At 41.3% G+C, this 19,035-nt stretch overlaps 1 protein-coding gene across 1 annotated transcript in view; it reads left to right on the plus strand.

Moving 5' to 3' along the window:
• The window catches only part of LOC139711156 (uncharacterized), a 54,455-nt gene that overhangs the window by 13,902 nt on the left and 21,518 nt on the right, over positions 1–19,035 (plus strand). Inside the window, exons 10-25 of the mRNA XM_071623074.1 lie at positions 212–448; positions 1,130–1,357; positions 2,361–2,597; positions 3,156–3,392; positions 3,864–4,103; positions 5,210–5,446; positions 7,376–7,612; positions 8,435–8,674; positions 9,725–9,961; positions 11,574–11,696; positions 12,486–12,681; positions 13,474–13,751; positions 14,468–14,607; positions 14,970–15,147; positions 15,726–15,961; positions 18,368–18,486. Of these exons, the coding sequence (XP_071479175.1) occupies positions 212–448; positions 1,130–1,357; positions 2,361–2,597; positions 3,156–3,392; positions 3,864–4,103; positions 5,210–5,446; positions 7,376–7,612; positions 8,435–8,674; positions 9,725–9,961; positions 11,574–11,696; positions 12,486–12,681; positions 13,474–13,751; positions 14,468–14,607; positions 14,970–15,147; positions 15,726–15,961; positions 18,368–18,486 (3,400 nt within the window). The remainder of the gene's footprint in view (positions 1–211; positions 449–1,129; positions 1,358–2,360; positions 2,598–3,155; positions 3,393–3,863; positions 4,104–5,209; positions 5,447–7,375; positions 7,613–8,434; positions 8,675–9,724; positions 9,962–11,573; positions 11,697–12,485; positions 12,682–13,473; positions 13,752–14,467; positions 14,608–14,969; positions 15,148–15,725; positions 15,962–18,367; positions 18,487–19,035) is intronic.

Consider the following 19,035-nt stretch of genomic DNA (forward strand, 5'->3'; position numbering starts at 1 on the left):
AGTTGTACTCATATGACATCACAAGCTATAGTAGTCTTCTCATCCAGCCGTGACTGAGCAGAAACTTCAAAAATTCATAACTTTTGAACGGATTGTCCGATTTTCCTCAAACTCTCATTGATGTGTTCTACTAATATTGCTGCATTCACTCAACCCACATGTCTATGAAAGTGAACTTGTCCTTTAATGATGAAAATGGAATCTTTGGCAGACGAAGAAGCACCAACCATCACTTGCCCCGATGACATAGTGACCGAGGCAGACGCTGGTCAGCCGTCCACCATCGTCTCCTGGCTGGGACCGTTCGGCCAGGACAACTCTGGCCAAGTGACCGTCTCCTCGGACAACTCTCCCGGCCTGATGACCATCGGTGTCGTAACGGTCACTGGGACGGCGGTGGACGGGTCGGGCAACACTGCGCAATGCTCGTTTACCATCACGGTTCAAGGTCAGATTGATGAGGGTTCTCACAAAACAAAAATGATGACATAATTGGTGTAAGCGCTTCAATCTGTGAGTGCCTTCTTGATGTTGCTCATCATAGTACAAATTAGGTACGACTGTCGAATGGAAAGATCGTCGCATAATGCATAAGATTATGATTTTCAAAAGAAGTTCTTGGGTTGGACTCTTGCGGAGTGCTTTAACCCTTGGACAAGATGTACCCCTCCCCTTCTGCAGTTATGTTTTGGGTACGTGATGAAAATCATTTGAAAATAGAGTCTTTTGGTAACAGCAACACTAGTCAATTAGTCTTAGTCAATGAGACCATATTTTACTCTACTATCATAATGATAATGATAATTGTGGAAATCATATGGACGATGAATTATCATTATGATCAATGCCATCATCATTATCACGATCATTATCATGATCGTCATAACATGCAAAATCTGTAAAGATCTTTGTCTACAAAATAGAATCGGTACGGTGCTTGCATATTTAACCCTTAACGTTTCTGCATTAATTTCTGGTTTGCTGGTCACAAACTATAGTCCTGTGTAGCCATTTGATTTCCATTAGGCAAATATGAAAATGTGTGTGGGGAGAGGGGATACGTGTGTGTAGGTATTTGAAGTTTTAACATTTCACTCCAGAATGTTGACTATGGTACTCTCTTACACAGACTTGGAGGATCCAGAACTCCAGTGCCCGGATGACGTCACAGAAGTCTTGTCTTCTGACCCTGTTACCTGGGACGACCCACAAGCCACGGACAATTCGGGGTCCATTGATAGTCTCGTCACCAGTCCCTCTGCTTCTGACCTGACCCTGGGAACTAACACCGTCACCGTAGTCGCCACGGATCCCTCGGGGAACTCGGCCGAGTGTCGCTTTAACGTGACATTGACAGGTTTGTGGCTTGGCTGCAATTGCTGAATCGATTAGTGTTATCAACATGTTGGCAATGCCCCGATTATCCAAGGAAGAAAATAATTACTATATCAACAGCCTTGTGTAAAGGAAGTAAGGCAAAATGTCAGTTTGATGTACTGATAGCAGAGAACATGAGAATGGTTAAACTACATACATTTTATCATGTGATTTAAATTCAAAAGGGAAAGACCATTCAACATATGACGTTATGTTATACTCATATAATCGGATCTAAGCAAGGATATATTCATGGTGAAGTATGATTATGAATCATAATGTGGCATGCACCGACAGAACAATACAAAACAGACCATACTCGAACGCACGGGACTTCGAGAGTCAAATTGGCCACTGTTTCTCGCTAAAATGTTGTAATCAACTCTCGTGTTCCGGACGGACACGTTTTCATGTACTCCTTTTGTTGTTGATATTCAAACGTTTAAATCTGTCCGCAATGTGATATTATGATTGTCAATTTCTTCAAACCTTTGTGTATTTCTGTATAATTCTTTTCCTCAATTCTCATTTTGATTTCTTGTGTTAATTGTATATACTTTTTATGTTTACACTTCGCATACTTTGTGACTTTTTTCACTTTTCTATTTTTTTTTTTGCGTTCGTTTGTAATTATTATGGCTTTTATTTGTATTTCTCTTCATTGTATGATTTCTATGTTTTTGTTATCATTTCACGGCCTTGTTGAAAAACAGCTTTTAGCTGATAGCAAGCTTTTCACCGTGGTAAAATAAATAAACTCAACTCAACTCAAACTCATACACGTTTATAGCTAGCGTCTCTAACAACATTACAGAACCGCGAGTTAATGTCAAATACAGTGGTGCAACATGCACAGATGTGTCTGCCCTTAAATGATATATGGATAATATTATTTCTTGCATGAGAACGTTTGTCGTTTTTATATGGATGCTTGACGCTTTCATGCCGGGTTTGTTCTGATTTTTTGTTTTTTTTTTTTTCAGACGGAGAGGCTCCGAGTATCCAATGCCCCGAAAACGTGACGGTCACTGTTGCCGATGGTCAATCCACTGCCCCTGTAACATGGTCAGAGCCTACGGCCACGGATAATTCCGGCCAGGTGACCGTTTCCACTGACCTCTCACCTGGCACGTATCCAATCGGTCAGCAGACGGTCACCGCCACGGCCACGGACACGGAGGGTAACCAGGCGACGTGTAGTTTTGAGGTCACGGTCATCGGTAGGTGTAAAATGTGTCCGATGCCTTCTCACAAAATAGTGTGGACGATTCATGCAGATGTTTACTGATGCATTACTCGCTTGTAGTGTTAGTGATTTTTTTTTTCTACTACTTGTGATGACTTTCCATTGCCTCACTAACAGACTGATATGGTTGTAAATGAGAGATAAAATGAGAACGAAACCCAAAGCATGATTATGTGGATTGATAGAATGCAGCAATATTCGTAGAACACATAAGCAAAGCTTGAGGAAAATCGGACAATCCGTTTACAAGTAAGAATTACCGGTAACATATAATAGTAAAAGGTCGAGGGAATGTGTACCATTCAGTTTAAAAAAAAAAACCCGGGAGGATAAAACCATAATGTGTCACTTACAGCTGACAACCTCATCATAGACTAAAGGCACCACAAGGAAATTAACGTCAACCAGAGGCACAATACTATACGCGTTAACTCCCAATGTATACTTCCTAGTCAGAACGAACGGTGACTTAGTCATACGGCTTAAAGGTGTGTACTTTGAGAGATTCCTGACTATGTTTACCTATTTTCAGATGCCGAGCTGCCAGTCATTACGTGCCCCGAGGACGTAGTCGTAACGGTCAGCGAAGGGCAGTCGTCGGCCAGTGCGTCGTGGACAGAACCGACGGCGAGTGACAATTCTGGCCAAATCACCGTCACCTCTGACATCTCACCCGGCGACTTCCCCATTGGTCAGCAAGTGGTCACCTATACTGCCGTTGATCCTTCGGGCAATATGGCGACGTGCTCCTTCGACGTCACAATACAGGGTGAGATTTGATTGGCTCTTCCCAACTTTTTTTTTTTGATGGAATTCTTTATTCAAGATTGATCGGACAATAATTCATCTGTGCCTATAGCTTGCTTTACTTTTTGTGGCACTACATTTGTAATCCGTCAACATGATTCTTGCCTAGTGTCGAATGTTTGATGTGCGAGCAGGTAAGATGTCGCCTCTCAGCAGTGAGAAATGACATCAAACCATTTAGGAAGCATTACTCGTTGCCATGGGGACTAGTCATGATTCCGTTGTCCAAATATTCAAGGTATTTTGAACACTCCATTTCAGAGTTAAGAGAGATTTTAGTAGGGAATGCATGATACAATGTCTCCTACTTAGATATATCGTATAGGTTACGGAAAGCGTCATTGATGATTTCAACCTGTGACCATGCATTATCATGTACATCATACATACACGTAATATGCGTTTCTTGATTTACAATGTGATAAACTCACAGATCTGGAGCCTCCCTTGTTGGTGTGTCCACCAAACATCACTACCTCGGTCAGCTCTGACCAGTCCTCTGCAATGGTCACTTGGGATGACCCGACGGCCACGGACAACTCGGGAACGGTCAGCCAAGTGACCACAGACAAACAGCCAGGCCTGTATGAGATTGGTCTTCACGCTGTCGTGGTAACCGCTGTAGATCCCTCAGGAAACACTGCTACCTGCTCCTTCTCCATCACCGTCGAAGGTGAGGAGAGTATATTGAGAATAAAAGAATAAATAAGCAAATGAATACATATAGATAGGTAGATAGATAGCGAGAGAGATGAATAGATAAATGAATAAATAAATAAATGAACTTGATAAATTATTATTATTATTATTATTACTATTATTCATAGTGCGCTTTTCCCACAAGGCCCAAAGCGCTTACAATCAATTCAAAACATATACAACAGTATGTAAAATAATGGATAAATGTTACAGCTACGAACTAGTTGCTACTGAAAAGATGTGTTTTCAAGGCTTTTTTGAACACACTGACTGATGGAGACTGTCTAACGGTAAGTGGTAAATTGTTCCAGTGCTTTGAAGCAGACACAGTAAATGTCCTATCACCGGCTAAGGTGCGAGTAACAGAGTATGTGAGACGAAGCGGATCACTAGATGACCTCAAATTTCTAGTAGGTGTGAAATGAAATAAATGAATATTAAAGTACATACATGAATAAATTCTTAACAAAAACCTGAATGAATAAATAGATAAATTGATTCATAAATGTGTAGATAAATAAATATATGTATATTCATGAAAATTGTTTTTTTCTATTAGGTTTTGCGTAACCACAATTGAGCACACATTTGTATTCAAAGCTCTAGCAAGAGTTTAGAAAGCTTGTCAAAGGCAAAAACGAAAAATGTCGCGGGAAAACAAGAAAGAAGCAAAAATGTGATGTAAACGCACGGAATTTTCTGCCAACTAATGCAGTAATTTGTGAAAACAGGTACCGGCACGGAGAGACAAATATCAAGTCACATGAAATCTATTAAAAAGACATGCTTGTAAAATTGGATAGTATCGTGACATCCAAGATAGAAAAACATACACAGCAATGGTAGTCAACCTTCAACAGCACACACGCGTGCCTAATTTACATATTTATATAGTTTGGGGCAAAAAACAAACAAACAGTCATTAACAAATCGAGATGTAGGATCCAAATTTTCTTGCTTCCATATTCTCAAGCCCATGAATCCCATTGATTGGCGGTTATAGTTAGATGTGGACAGGGTAGATGAATGTGTATGACGTGTGTGTTTTTTCTTCATCATGGCTCGATCAATTTTTCATAGATTCTGGCCTACCTATGGTAACTTGCCCGGACGATATCGTCGTCGCGGTTGCAACGGGAGAATCAACGGCCGAGGTCACCTGGACGGACCCCTCGGCGACGGACAATTCCGGCCAGGCGACCGTCACGACTGACCGCTCACCGGGCACGTACGGCATCGGTCAGGTGACGGTGACCGCTACTGCCACGGACAGTGCAGGCAATCAGGGTACCTGTACATTCACCATTACAGTACAAGGTAAGACTTTAACTGATAGACAAATTTATTGCCCTACATCGACGTAGATAAGCACTGAGAATTGATCAGTGTTTTAGTAGTAGCCATGACAAAACATAATTATCATGGGCATACATACTGCGAGTGAGACTTGGGGAAAACTTTCGCTGTATGTGGGAGGGAAGTGCATGTGCAAGGTCAGATGCTACTGTGTAGTGTGTGTCGAGATTTTCTGTAGAAGTGCAATTGACATCAGACAAGCACAGAAATGAACATGAAGTGGGAGGTCCTGCTTCTAAATTTTACACGTGACCCTTAAATAGTCCAAAAGGAGCTGGATACCAATAGACCGCACAAAAGTGCTCATTTCAACTCTCTTTCCTACACATGCTCTGATTTTCTACTTTTTTTTCAAAGACACCTTTCACAGAGTGATAACAGGTTGAACACAACGTACATTTAAATATCAGCGCCAAGTGCGATCATGGTGATTTATGATCACAGGGCCTGGCGCAGGCGCCGGAGGTGAGGAGTGGGTTGGGGCGTGGTTAGGCATCCTTGATTCCCCATATATAGGAAAAATATATTGAGCCCTTTGGTCGCCCCCCCCCCCAACAACTCCCCTATACAAAACCTTTTCATATTTCTTTGCTGATCATAGGAGTGTAAGTAAAGAATTACATTCATGGTGGCAAAATGGTAAGTGATGTCCCGAACGGGTGCGATACTAACAGCTATTCAAATTACATGAGTAACGAAATGATTATCTGTTTTACAGATCAAGTTCAAGTTCATATTTATTCGTTTTCCACAATATACAAACATAAATCTCACTTTCTTAAGTGACAAAAACAATGTATACAATTGCACAGAGAAAACAATAATAGGAAAAAAACTAACAGTGGCGATACATTGCAATAGTTGCTAAGATAACGAAAGTGAAATAGTTTTCAATATATGCACTGTGTGAAAAAAAAACGGATAACAAAGCAATGATCATGATAAAATAATTTCACAGATAGCGAAGCAATGATTATATCTCCTTTACAGATAACGAAGCAATAGTCACATTTCTTTCACAGATAAGGAAGCAATAATTATATATCTCTTACAGATAACGAAGTAATGATTATATATCTCTTACAGACAACGAAGCAATGATTTGAAGAGCTTGTTCGCAAAAACCGATAAGTCCATATTTGCCAAATGGAGGTATTTGCGATTAAAGGTGAAGAAAAATAAAGAGAATAATAAGAAAATTGTAGCTTCTTTTGACCATAACTTCAAAAATGTACCTTTATATCTAGTGACAAATATATCGCTTAAAAGGTATTATTTTGTACTTTATGACAGAGACCGTACTTCAAAATCATCAAAAATGGACTTATCGGTTTTTGCGGACAAACTCTTCATTTTACCTCCTTTACAAATAACGAAGCAATAGTCACATTTCTTTCACAGATAAGGAAGCAATAATTATATCTCTCTTACAGATAATGAAGCAGTGATTATATATCTTTTACAGACAACGAAGCAAGGATTATATCTCCTTTACAAATAACGAAGCAATAGTCACATTTCTTTCACAGATAAAGAAGCAGTAATCATATCTCTCTTACAGATAATGAAGCAGTGATTATATATCTTTTACAGACAACGAAGCAAGGATTATATCTCCTTTACAAATAACGAAGCAATAGTCACATTTCTTTCACAGATAAGGAAGCAATAATTATATCTCTCTTACAGATAATGAAGCAGTGATTATATATCTTTTACAGACAACGAAGCAAGGATTATATCTCCTTTACAAATAACGAAGCAATAGTCACATTCCTTTCACAGATAAAGAAGCAGTAATTATATCTCTCTTACAGATAATGAAGCAGTGATTATATATCTTTTACAGATTTTACAGATAACGAAGCAATAATTATATCTCCTTTACAGATAACGAAGCACCCACTATATTCTGCCCGGACGATATCAACGTTGTTGTTGCGACTGGCGCGTCGACGGCGAACGTTTCCTGGTCCGAACCGACCGCCACGGACAATTCGGGCGAAGTGTCTGTCACCACTGACCGTTCACCCGGAACTTATCCCATCAGCCACCAGACTGTAACCGCCACGGCAACGGACTCCTCCGGGAACCAGGTTACTTGCAGCTTCGATGTAGCTGTCATAGGTGCGATAATCATTATATTTAACAAGCTTTCTGTCGCTTGAGCACAGTTATCTATAGGCCTATATTTTTCATATACATATACATACCATGTAGGACTCAAGATAAGGTGTGACCCAATTGACCGAGGTTAATAAAAATTATGTCGGGCTACCTAATTCGAAAAACGCTATCTTATCGCAGCCCGTGGGGCACTTAGGAGTCAACATGGATTGCTATGTTTCCGTTTGTTTCGGGGCTCCAAAGTTCTAGATTTAAAGACTAAGTGGCCCCAACGGGCCACCAGCGACCAGATAAAAGAAAATATAGTGTTGAGCCCAATTTTGTTTTTGCATTTTTTTAACAGACATGATAACTTTTTACATACACAGTTGGTATAATGATAAACACCTGCTGTGTATACATGCTTGAAATTGAAGACTTAACTAATGAGAAAATAGAATTGATTTGAAGGAAAATAAAGAAGCCCGGTCTCTGAATACAACTTTATTAATTGTAATAATGTATAAAGATATATTACACAAATTAACTAAACTAACATTACTCTCACACCATATGAAAATAGCTGAAAATAACTTTTAAAGTAAATTGCGTAAACATGTATGTATTGACAGCGATTGATGTATTGACGTCATAGAGGAGTATTGTCATGGCAAAGTTTGCGTAAAAGTGCCATTCGTCAGCGCACCGGGGTTCTATTACGAGTATTTCACGTAGACAACATGCTCTGTACAACACTTGAATAAGTATCCCACTGTTGCCAAGATAATTAACATGAATTAATTTCTCGGAAAAGTACTAACTTAATTCCGTCTGTTCTAACAGATATGGAACCGCCTGTGGTCAGATGTCCAGCAAACAGGACACGTGAACTCGGCCCCGGCGCCAGTGACGTCACAGTATCCTGGAGTGACCCCGTTGCCACGGACAACTCGGGGTCAATATTTCAGATCAGCACCGACCCTGTATCTAATGTATTCACGGTGGGAACTCACACGGTCACAGTGACGGCCTACGATCCGTCCGGCAACCCATCCTCGTGTGTTTTCTACGTCACAGTCTATGGTGAGTTCACTCACACCCACCTCCTTTAAGTGCTGCTACTGATGTACATGAGATGATCATGATAATGATTATGACAGTAACCATAGTAATGATGATAACAATGATGACAAATATAAAAGTTTGCTTGAAAAAAAAATGATTAAAAGAATTATACCCGTTATATTCCTTAAAAATCAAAGTAATGGTTATTATGTTCACTATTATTCACTAAGAGGGGCCCACACTCTACAAGCATTGTCTTTTTAGTGGGTCCCTCCGTTTTTTTCACACAGTGCATATTGACAATTATTTCACTTTCGTTATTAACCCCAGCAACTATTGCAATGTATCGCTACTGTAAGTTTTCCAATTATTGTTGTTTTCTCTGTACAATTTACATGCATTGTCTCTGTCACTCAAGAAAGTGAGATTTACGTTAATATATTGTTTTATTGTTGAAAAACGAAATAAAATTTGAACTTGAATTGAAAATTATGATCTTATCAATTATTGTCATCACTACTGTCAATATTGTTTATAGTATTATCATCTTCACTGTAGGCATCATTATGTTTTATTGTAATGTTGATATATATTATTTCAAATTAGTGTTTTCATTATTGTCTTCGTTACCATCGGTACTATGATTTGGTAGCACTATTCATGCGGCCGTTAGAGAGGATAACTATATTTACATTCAGACGGCAAGCCCTAACCTCGAGGTTAAGCTCTTGCCCCCTAACTTCGACATGTGTCCACACGACGAAGCTCAACCTCGAGGTTAGGAAACCTCGAGGTTAAACTCCTGTCCCTTTGAGTGCGTTGATTTTTGTGTCCACACGGTGCTTCTAACTACGAGTGGGGACCCCCCCCCCCCCCACGGCTCGTGGTTAGAGCGCTAACCCTAAGATATCTCGTCGTTCTTAACATTGAGCTAACCTCGAGGTTAGCTAACTACGAGTGCGTCTACACGGTCCCTAACTACAAGCTTAACCTCGAGGCTTCCTAACCTCGAGATTAAGGCTTGTCGTCTGAACGTAACTAATGAAATTGTCCATCTCGTTCTCATAGCTGCCACGCCTCCCGAGGTCACGTGTCCAGACGTCATACTGCGGCAGTTGGAAGAGGGGAGAATTGTTGTCATGGTGACGTGGAGCGTGACAGCCAATGACAACCTTGACGGTCCGGTGGCGGTGTCGTCATCACTACATCAGGGGAATTTCCCGGTGGGGACGTACCTGGTCGTTCACACAGCGGTAGACGCAGTCGGCAACGTCGGCCAGTGTAGCACAACTATCATTGTCATCGGTTAGTGCTTTACACGTGTACGTGTCTGTGGGAACCTTGGGTTATCATAGAGTGTCGAGTGAATGAGATGTGAAGGCATCTTAACCCTAATCCCACCGGGGTTTTTTTACGGGGGGAGGGGGGGGGGGGCCTTTTTGGGCCCCCCTTCAGATCTGGATCGCGCGATCCTCGGGGAAAATTTGTACTAAGATAGAGGTCAATGCATCTACAAAACTGTATAGTTAGATTTTTCAAATATCAATTAATGTATTTTATATTAATGAATTAATGCTATCATTTGAACAAAAATGAATTTATGGTAATTTATGCAAAAATATTTATTTTTTTTAGCTTATAAATAAAAAAATAAAGCTCCAAGACTTCTAATTTTTGGTGAACATACTCTTTTCAATATCCTCAACAATAATATTGAAGCAAAAATTCGGCTTCATAATCATTTCTTATGTATTTATTATGTCTTTGTTGTTTATTGAATTTCTTATCTATGTCTTTGTTTTTTTACGTCTTGTTTTTTTTTGTTTTTTTTCCGTCAAAATTTGTCGCAGAAACTTTCTAAAGCATAATCTTTAGGCTAAAATAAATCATTACCAGCTGTTGAAAGTAAAAATATTCATTCTTATATGAATGTCTTTCAAAAACACAATTTACATTAGATTTGTACACAAAATCATGTTTTTGAGCAATTTTTGGGTCGACAAATTTTTTTTCAAAGGAACGTGGCTTCAAAACGGTATGCCCGGGAGCAACAAATTTGGTCTCAAAAGTTGCGCGATACTTAAAAGAAAAAAGCCATAAAATGTCGCGGCGAGAGCATCACGCGTTGCGGAATAATCGTGTGAAACGTGGGGGGGGGATGGGGGGAGGGCAGCAAAATGCCCCCCCCCCCCCCCCCCCCCCGTGGGAATAGGGTTAACTCTTTCTGTGCCTGTGAGTCAAATATGGACAAATCTCACAGACATACCCACGGACAGGAAGCAAACGTGGCATACAGAGGGTTAAGAAGCTTGGACACTAGTGGAAGTGGCCAGGGGGGCGTTTCATCAACGAGTTCGTCGGAGGTTTTCACCGACAAATTTGCTATCAGCCAATCAGACGCAAGGATTTACACTGACAACTGTTAAAAGCTAATGAAATCCTTGCGTCTGATTGGCTGATAGCAAATTTGTCGGTGAAAACTCCGACGAACTCGTTGATGAAATGCCCCCTGGTTGTTGTAAAATAATACAATCTACATTTATCTACCTCATGACTATCTCTATGTTTCTCTCCCCGTACACACACAGACACACAGACACTCACACACACACACATATATTGTATATATATACATATAGATATATGTGTATATATATGTGTGTATATATATATATATTATATATATATATATATATATATATATATATATATATATAACATACATATATCCGCAACTATTACCGTCTTTTGCACATTCTGTAAAGGAGATATCAGTGGTGGCGTTGCCAGGCCCAGAAACATTTATACTACATCATTATGATTCCCTGGTTTCTTGTAAGCCTTTATACATTTTTATTTAGCATACGTCACGTGATCAAATCATTTGATTGTTCACACTGATGGTCTCCTTCCCTAGAAAACTGTGGATCGCTGTACTTTGCCTGTGACCAGGGCGTGTGTCTGCCCAACGAGTGGCTCTGTGACGGCGTACCGGACTGCACGGACGGGACGGACGAGGGGAACTGTACCAGCACTCCAGGTAAACGTGTTCAACCTTACCTAGTCCTAGACAGTTGTATGGAGATTGGTGCTTGATATGTTAATTAGTCCCGTTTGCAGCTGGTGGAAGACATACGTCAGTGCCAGTGTCGTTGCATGGTGAATGTGGTTCCATGCCTGTTTGCTCCTGCGACAGTCGCTCCCATGAAACATCGACACGCAAGCCAAACATATAAATTCTATCCACAAACATAGCTCTAACCCTAATCCTAATCCTCACAGCAAGCTAATCCTGAAACCTTATCACAACCCTAACCCTAACCCTAACCCTAAGTCCTTCGGGAAAAATAAGATCCGAGCAATTGTTGCAGGAGCAATAATGTCATGTCACTGGTGTACACTTGTATGTATAACAAGATATGATAAAACAGCGGTGCAAGTTTCATTTCAAACACCACCCAGTAAATCTATGGCAGATATGATGAAATAAGAGATGCACCATCATCCTTGGATCCTGTCAGTTGGTTGATGTGAGGTTTTTTATGGAGAGAATAAAGTGTATCTATTTCTTATGCTTATCTTGAAAACCTGGTTGGAAATCGCTCCAAGACATCAAAAAGTACACGTCACATTCATCAGCAATGCACCTCTCATTGCGTAGCTTGGTTCTTCAGTCTGTATATGAGATTTGACATATCAATCAATTTGCATGCTCACGGGAGGTTGCAAGGGTAGACAAACAACAACATTTGTAAATGATGATGAAACCTGTACTATGAACGCTGTTTGCATGAGTTTTAATACGTTTATCCCAACGTTACACCAACAGCGGAGGTAAATCCAGCCTCTTGTGGACTCACCCCTGCCATCACTCCGCGGATCGTGGGCGGGACCAGTGCGCTGACGGGGGCGTGGCCGTGGAGTGCCTCTCTGTCTCTGCGGGTGTTCACCCTTCCCTTCTACCACTCCTGTGGGGCCTCTCTCATTTCCAGTCGCTGGGCCATCACGGCTGCTCACTGCCTCCGGTAAGAATTCTATCTAAATTATTGTGCGATTAGCATTTTTTAGATAGCCAGACAGTTCCTTTAACATTGCTAGATTACATCCTACGTTCTTTATCATTACACATATCCATTGTCTCTGAATAAGGCTCGTGGAATGTTTACTCAAACTTTTGAATTATCAAATAAATTTCCCTCACATCACTAACTATCTTTTGTGTTTATGTAAATAATATTGAGGGGTGTAATAAGATGCATAAGTATAATATATGTATAATTGGTCGGCGTAAAAGCGAATGATTAACAATTAATGAGAAAAAAAGTCTTTACCTGATTTATGCGGTTTTACAGCTGCAAGGAATAAGTTCGTTCTTTCAGTTTGATACACAAATGGTTCAGAAGTTTATGCAAACGATGAAAAGACCTTTTTCCCCCTGTAGTCTCTTGAACATCTTAACATGTTGAGTCAAGTAGCTTCTTATTCCACCCTTAATGTATCACACTCCCACTTACTACCGTTCAATGACTAATACTTGTCGTGTTGGGCGACCAATAAGAGATGACTATCTCTTGTTCAAGAAGCGATACTCAAGTATGAATTAAACACAAGTTTCTTTTATGGAGTGCCAAAGTGTGATGCCATGGAAACTGGTTTTAAACAATCTCATCAGGCCCGAGTGCTCATGCGTGCACCTGCTTCCAACCCAAGCTATAATACAATACTTTGACATTATTACTTCGGTACTATGTAGTCTGTTCTATATCTCTGCTGCCAATACCCGAAACATTTACCGGCACATTTTATTGTCTGTGTAGACCAACGGCCGTAGGACTCATAGCAGACCGACTCGTCCTCGGTGATAACCAACTGAACGGTCAGGCCGCCACGCGTCTGTCCGTCGACATCGAGAGCGTCTACGTCCACCCCGGCGCCAACTCCTTCACGCTGGACTTCGACGTGGCCCTCCTGCGGCTGGCCGAGCCCGTGGAGTTCAACGACTTCGTCCGTCCGGTCTGCTTGGAAACCACGCGGGAGGAACTGAATGTCTACGACGAATGTGTCGCCGTGGGATGGGGCCGAACGGGGACAAATGGTGAGTACTGTTACCCCCTTTAGCTAGAAACCGGAACTATTTGATGCCCCCTTCTTCCGTTATGGAGCCCCATTAAGTGTTTTACATGGATCATTAACTCCATGGACAATGCACGTATTCTATTTATATCAATTTATTCATTCATTCGTTTTTTATTTATTTAGTCTTTTTGTATTATTGTTATTAAAATGCGGTAACGAAAGTTTCGATAAACCTTATCATCATCATTGGCCTTTCCCTAAAAACCTGAATACTTGGATGCACGAATCTTATCATGGGGGGAAAGATATTGATGAACCATGTGTTTGTTTGTTTGTTCTTGGGTTTTTTATTTCTTGCTGGAATGTCGTAAAAGGGAGGAGATAAGATAAGATTAACGTAAAATGACTCGGTGATATTGATCCAGATAAAGATTAACCTTCGCTTTAGCGGGATAAAATGGATCAGTTTATCTATATTCACCGAAGGTATATCAATATTCCGTTTGGTGAGTATGTACATTAATCGTGTTATGCTGTGCATTGCATATGTTCGAGTACACCGTGACGATTATCAAAAGAACATCTTGCCGAAATGGCCGATATTTGTAAACGTTTGATTTATAACTTTCTGGTGGGCAAAATCTTTCCTTGTAAACGGAAATATATGTTACTGTGACAAATGAACTACGATGCTAACACTGGCCTTGGTCTTCTTTCCCTTTTCTGCTCACACAGATGCAATATCTAATGATTTACTGGAGGCGACCTTTAACCTGACCGGCGTTGCTGATTGCAGGGAAGCCATCGGGGATCCTCTTGTCACGGACAACCAGATCTGTGCTTGGTACCAGGATGGGGGCGTCTCCATATGTGGGGTAAGCTCTAAGTATCGTGCAGAAGAGTCGCGCAGTGGATATGTAGAATGAATTCCAAGCGCTTCAAAAATTAGGTAAGATGAAATGAAATGACATGATCTATGTATCTATGTCTCTATCTATATATCCATTAATCCACAATCCATCTATTTTATATATCTGTCAATCATATCATATCTTTGTTTCATTCTTCGTGTCTGTCTGTCTATGATAAATCTGTCTCTTGATGCATTGGATGTCTATAACTATACTCATAGAAGAGGATGTCCACAATGCAGTCGATATTGTGTGACATGTGCACGGTACTTCATTGACAGATGAGGTTTACAGACATAAGAGCGTACCTCCAATTTTACTCGCAGGGGGACTCGGGAAGCTCGCTGGTGTGCAAGGAGTACAGTGGGGCGTGGCGTATGGTGGGCGTTACCAGTGGCAACCTGGGCTGCGCCGATGCCAACAATCCCTCGGTCAACAACTACCCCAACATCTTCGCTCGCGTCTCCGTCTTCAAGGACTGGATCAACTCCGTCATCAGTGGAGGTGTGCCTTGCTTTGTATTGTTTTAGATTTACATTATGGTGTTTGTGTCCTTCTTTATGATTTTTTTTAAAGGAATGAAAATGACATACCACCCGGTTCCGTGTAGTGGTGAAGTCTGTACTCTCGTTATCTTTGTTCATCTTGATGTGGTCCGTGCTAATATATTTTCTTAAAATATCAAATGATATAAGTCTTTCCGTCTTTCGAGCGTAAGCCTTCAATTCGGTGCGTTCTTGGACTTAACCTGTAGCAAGCGTAGTTCTACAGTGCATAAGATTTATTGCCACTAAGTACACGCAGCCGATTACCAATTATCTTCTACCTCCAATTATTTGAGCTACCAATAGGAAACCAACAGCAAAGCTTTCCTGTAGGTACATTGTCTATGTAATTACATCTGCTAATAGCCTGAAAGAATAATCCTTTGGAGGATTCTCTTGAATTATTAATTACCGGTGATTGTGATTTCTTCGATGGTGTGACGAGGTCCTTTCACGCCACTCCATGTATTCTGCATAGTTGTGACTGCATTGAAATGATATACAGCTATACCTTGTATTTTCCATGATCTCACGTAGACCCAGAGTACACCTGCGAGCCCATCGAACTCACCCCTTGTGCCGGTGTCCTCCCTTACTCCGAGACCTACGTCACCTCCCAGATGCCCTCCTACGAGCTCTTCACCAGCACCCTTGAAAGGATAGGCAACACAACCTGCCACGCCCTTCTGCAACAGGTGGTCTGCGCGGCCATCCTGAAGGAATGCCTGCCGGGAGAAGAGGGGAGACTCCCCTGTCTGCAGCCCTGCCAGGAGGTAGGGATTGGGTCATGGAAAGAGTGTTTGGGTGTTTAGAGAGAAGGCCGATTGTTAGTGAACCAATTTATCGTTGATGTCCAGGTTCGGGGATTAAGGGGAATTATTTAAAGGCTTGGGTGTGGTCCTGAGAGGAGGGTAGACTCCCCTGTCAACAGCCGTGCCAGGAGGTATGGATTGGGCCATGGATTGAGTGTTTGGTGTTCAGGGAGAAGGCCAAATGTTAATGGGTCAATTGTTGGATGTCCAGGTTCGGGGGTGAAGGGGAATTACTTAAGGGCTTGGGTGTGGTCCGGAGAAGAGGGGAGACTCCCCTGTCAACAGCCGTGCCAAGAGGTATGGATAGTACCATGGAAAGAGTGTTTAGTCCTTAGGGAGAAAGCCAATTGTTGATGAACCAATTTGTTGTTGATGTCCAGGTTCGGGAATTAAGGGGAATTGTTTGAGGGCTTGGGTGTGGTCCTGAGAGGAGGGTAGACTTTCCTGCCGACGTATTCTGTACAAAGGATGTATGGGGGGGGGGGGGTATGGAAGAGTGTTGAAGATGTAGTGTTTTGAGGATTAAGGTTATGCATTGAGGGTGAAGTATTTGGGAAGCAATATAATGACAGCGGCTACTTGCATAGGGCACAGGTGTATCTCTCGGTACTCATGGCGCTTCAATAAAATGCATATACATACATGAGAGAGGAGGGAAGAAAAATAAAACAAACAAATATGTGAGTTAAGAAAAAGTCTCGGTGGAAAACTTTGAAGATAATACCAAGTCGTGGGCAGGAACAATATATCATAACAGAAGTTTTTGAAAGTGTAAGAGATCATGTAACAACATAACATCTGCTTGGCCCGATCTAATTACCCTAATTCTTTCATTCTGAACAAGCGAAAGATCAGTTTTTATAAACTATGCACATTCTGTAATGGGAGTGTGACCGTGTGTGGAGTAGTGTGCGTGTGCGTGGTGTGTGTGTGTGTGTGTGTGTGTGTGTGTGTTGTTGTTGTTGTTGTTGTTGTTGTTCATTTTCCATCCGTGAAGATGGCTGGATAGCCCATATTCAGCTACACTAAGCTGGTCTTCCATGGGGTCCAGTTGGATGTGGGGTGGGACCACTTCACCGGGTTAGACACCCTGCTCTTTACGATGAATGAATGAAGCGGGATCTTTTACGTGCATGAGCTGTGACTCTCTCATACACGGGACCTCCATTATGTCCTATCCGAGGGACAGAGTGTTTTGCCTCTTGCTAGAGGGGGCGGTATGTTTACACACAACATTGCTCAGTCCAGACTCGGGTTCGAACCCGGGCCGCGTGATCGTGAGGCAGACGCGCTACCGACTGAGCCAACTCACCGCCCTGAGTGTGTGTGTGTGTGCGTGCGTGTGTGCGTGCGTGCGTGCGTGTGTGTGTGTAATATCCGTAATATCAAACGAAACTGTACTTGCAGCAAACGTTGCACGCGACAACCAACATATTCACATCTACCGTAGATGTCGTACCCGTCAAAGATTGGCGAGCTTTAGATCTGCGACGCGAACGCTAAGACGACGGTTGCGTTAGCGTTCTCCTCCATCCCTGCATGCGTTGTGCTGCAAAGTAGCTTTAAATAGATTTCGTGAAGACGCTAACCAGCCTATAAAAAGTAAAATAGCGCCCCCATTCGTCGTTTGTGGGGTGTGAAATTTCTCGTATTCAAAACAGCTAGCTGACAGTTATAATGGCATTGAGTAGCTCTCTGCGTCATGAAAATGAGCGGTCGCTAAAATAGCCCAGAATCGTCGTGAAAATTCAAACGACGCGAGATCGCTTTGAATAAGCTGTCTTGCGCATGCAAAGAACAATTTCTTTTTTATTTCCTCTTAACGTTCGTGTCGCAGGTCTGAAGCTCCCTATTAAATTAGTTCTCTAAATATCGTTGCAAATCCCTTAGAGTATTCTACATATCAAGTACAACAGAAAACACTATCTTCTATAGCACTGGCTAATCAAAGTAGGCCTAGGATGAGAAATATTACGTTCAACCTCAGCATTGCTTTCGCAATCTACACTATTTTGTGAAGTAGGCACCCTACCTAATTTGGCTCCCGGCGCCTCAATGAAATCACAATTATTTCCATACGCGAAATTCTCGGTCCTCTCTCTTGCTCCTCATTGCGTAAAATTCGAAAGTCTATTTTATTGATTTCGATTGCATTGATATCTAGTCCCTTTGTTTGGTACCGTTTACCTTATTTCTTGTTTTTACCATCATCCCCCTCAATGAAGAGAACGTGACAAATTGTTCTGCCGTAGAGCGAGAATAAGACCACAATTTCCCGCAATCATGAAATTATCTTTTATCCAGTCGCTAACTTGTATTTAACTCACCAGCATAATGTTAATACTATGTGTTTTGTTGCTGTTACAGGTGAAAACTGCTTGTGCTGACGAACTAAGTATCTATGGTAGTTTCCTCGATACAGTCTTGCCGTGTGAAACGTTCCCGGCTGGTCCCGACAATGAAACCCTTCTGTGTGAAAGAGGTACGTACATCGCATGACAGAACAAATTTAAGAGAGAATCATAGTTTTTGTTTATTTCTGTTGGCGTTTTCTTACTCAACTTGGTCTTTATCAGGCACCAAATGTGTATGCGTGTGTGTGTGTGTTGGGGGGGGGGGGTGTCATTTGCAAACTTTCTGACAATTATTAGTATCAATGCTATTGTTACCATTATTTTATCATCGTAATTAGCATCATTTGTTTCCAATCATATGCTGGCATCTATTTCAGTGAATACATAGTAGCATCTAAAATGTAAACATAAAGAAGATAAGGTTTGAAGACCTGAATATAAGAACGACACAAGTCCAATTTTTGGCCAAATTTAGTTTGACATGGGAAATTGTAGCTTATGCATGGACTCATCTTGTGTATAAATGATAAAACCTAATTACCCCTGGAAATGCCTGAAATGCATGAGTTAAATCTTATATTAATGTAAGAATGAAGGACTTGGGTCGTTCTTACATTCATATAATAGCTCCCTCTCTCATCCATCTCTCATCTCTATAGCAGAATATCATGTATATGAATC

This window comes from Diadema antillarum, unplaced genomic scaffold, assembly GCF_040938485.1.
Source record: "Diadema antillarum isolate AM-2024a unplaced genomic scaffold, OU_Dant_1.0 seq00001619_RagTag, whole genome shotgun sequence".
In the NCBI taxonomy this organism is placed as follows: domain Eukaryota; kingdom Metazoa; phylum Echinodermata; class Echinoidea; order Diadematoida; family Diadematidae; genus Diadema; species Diadema antillarum.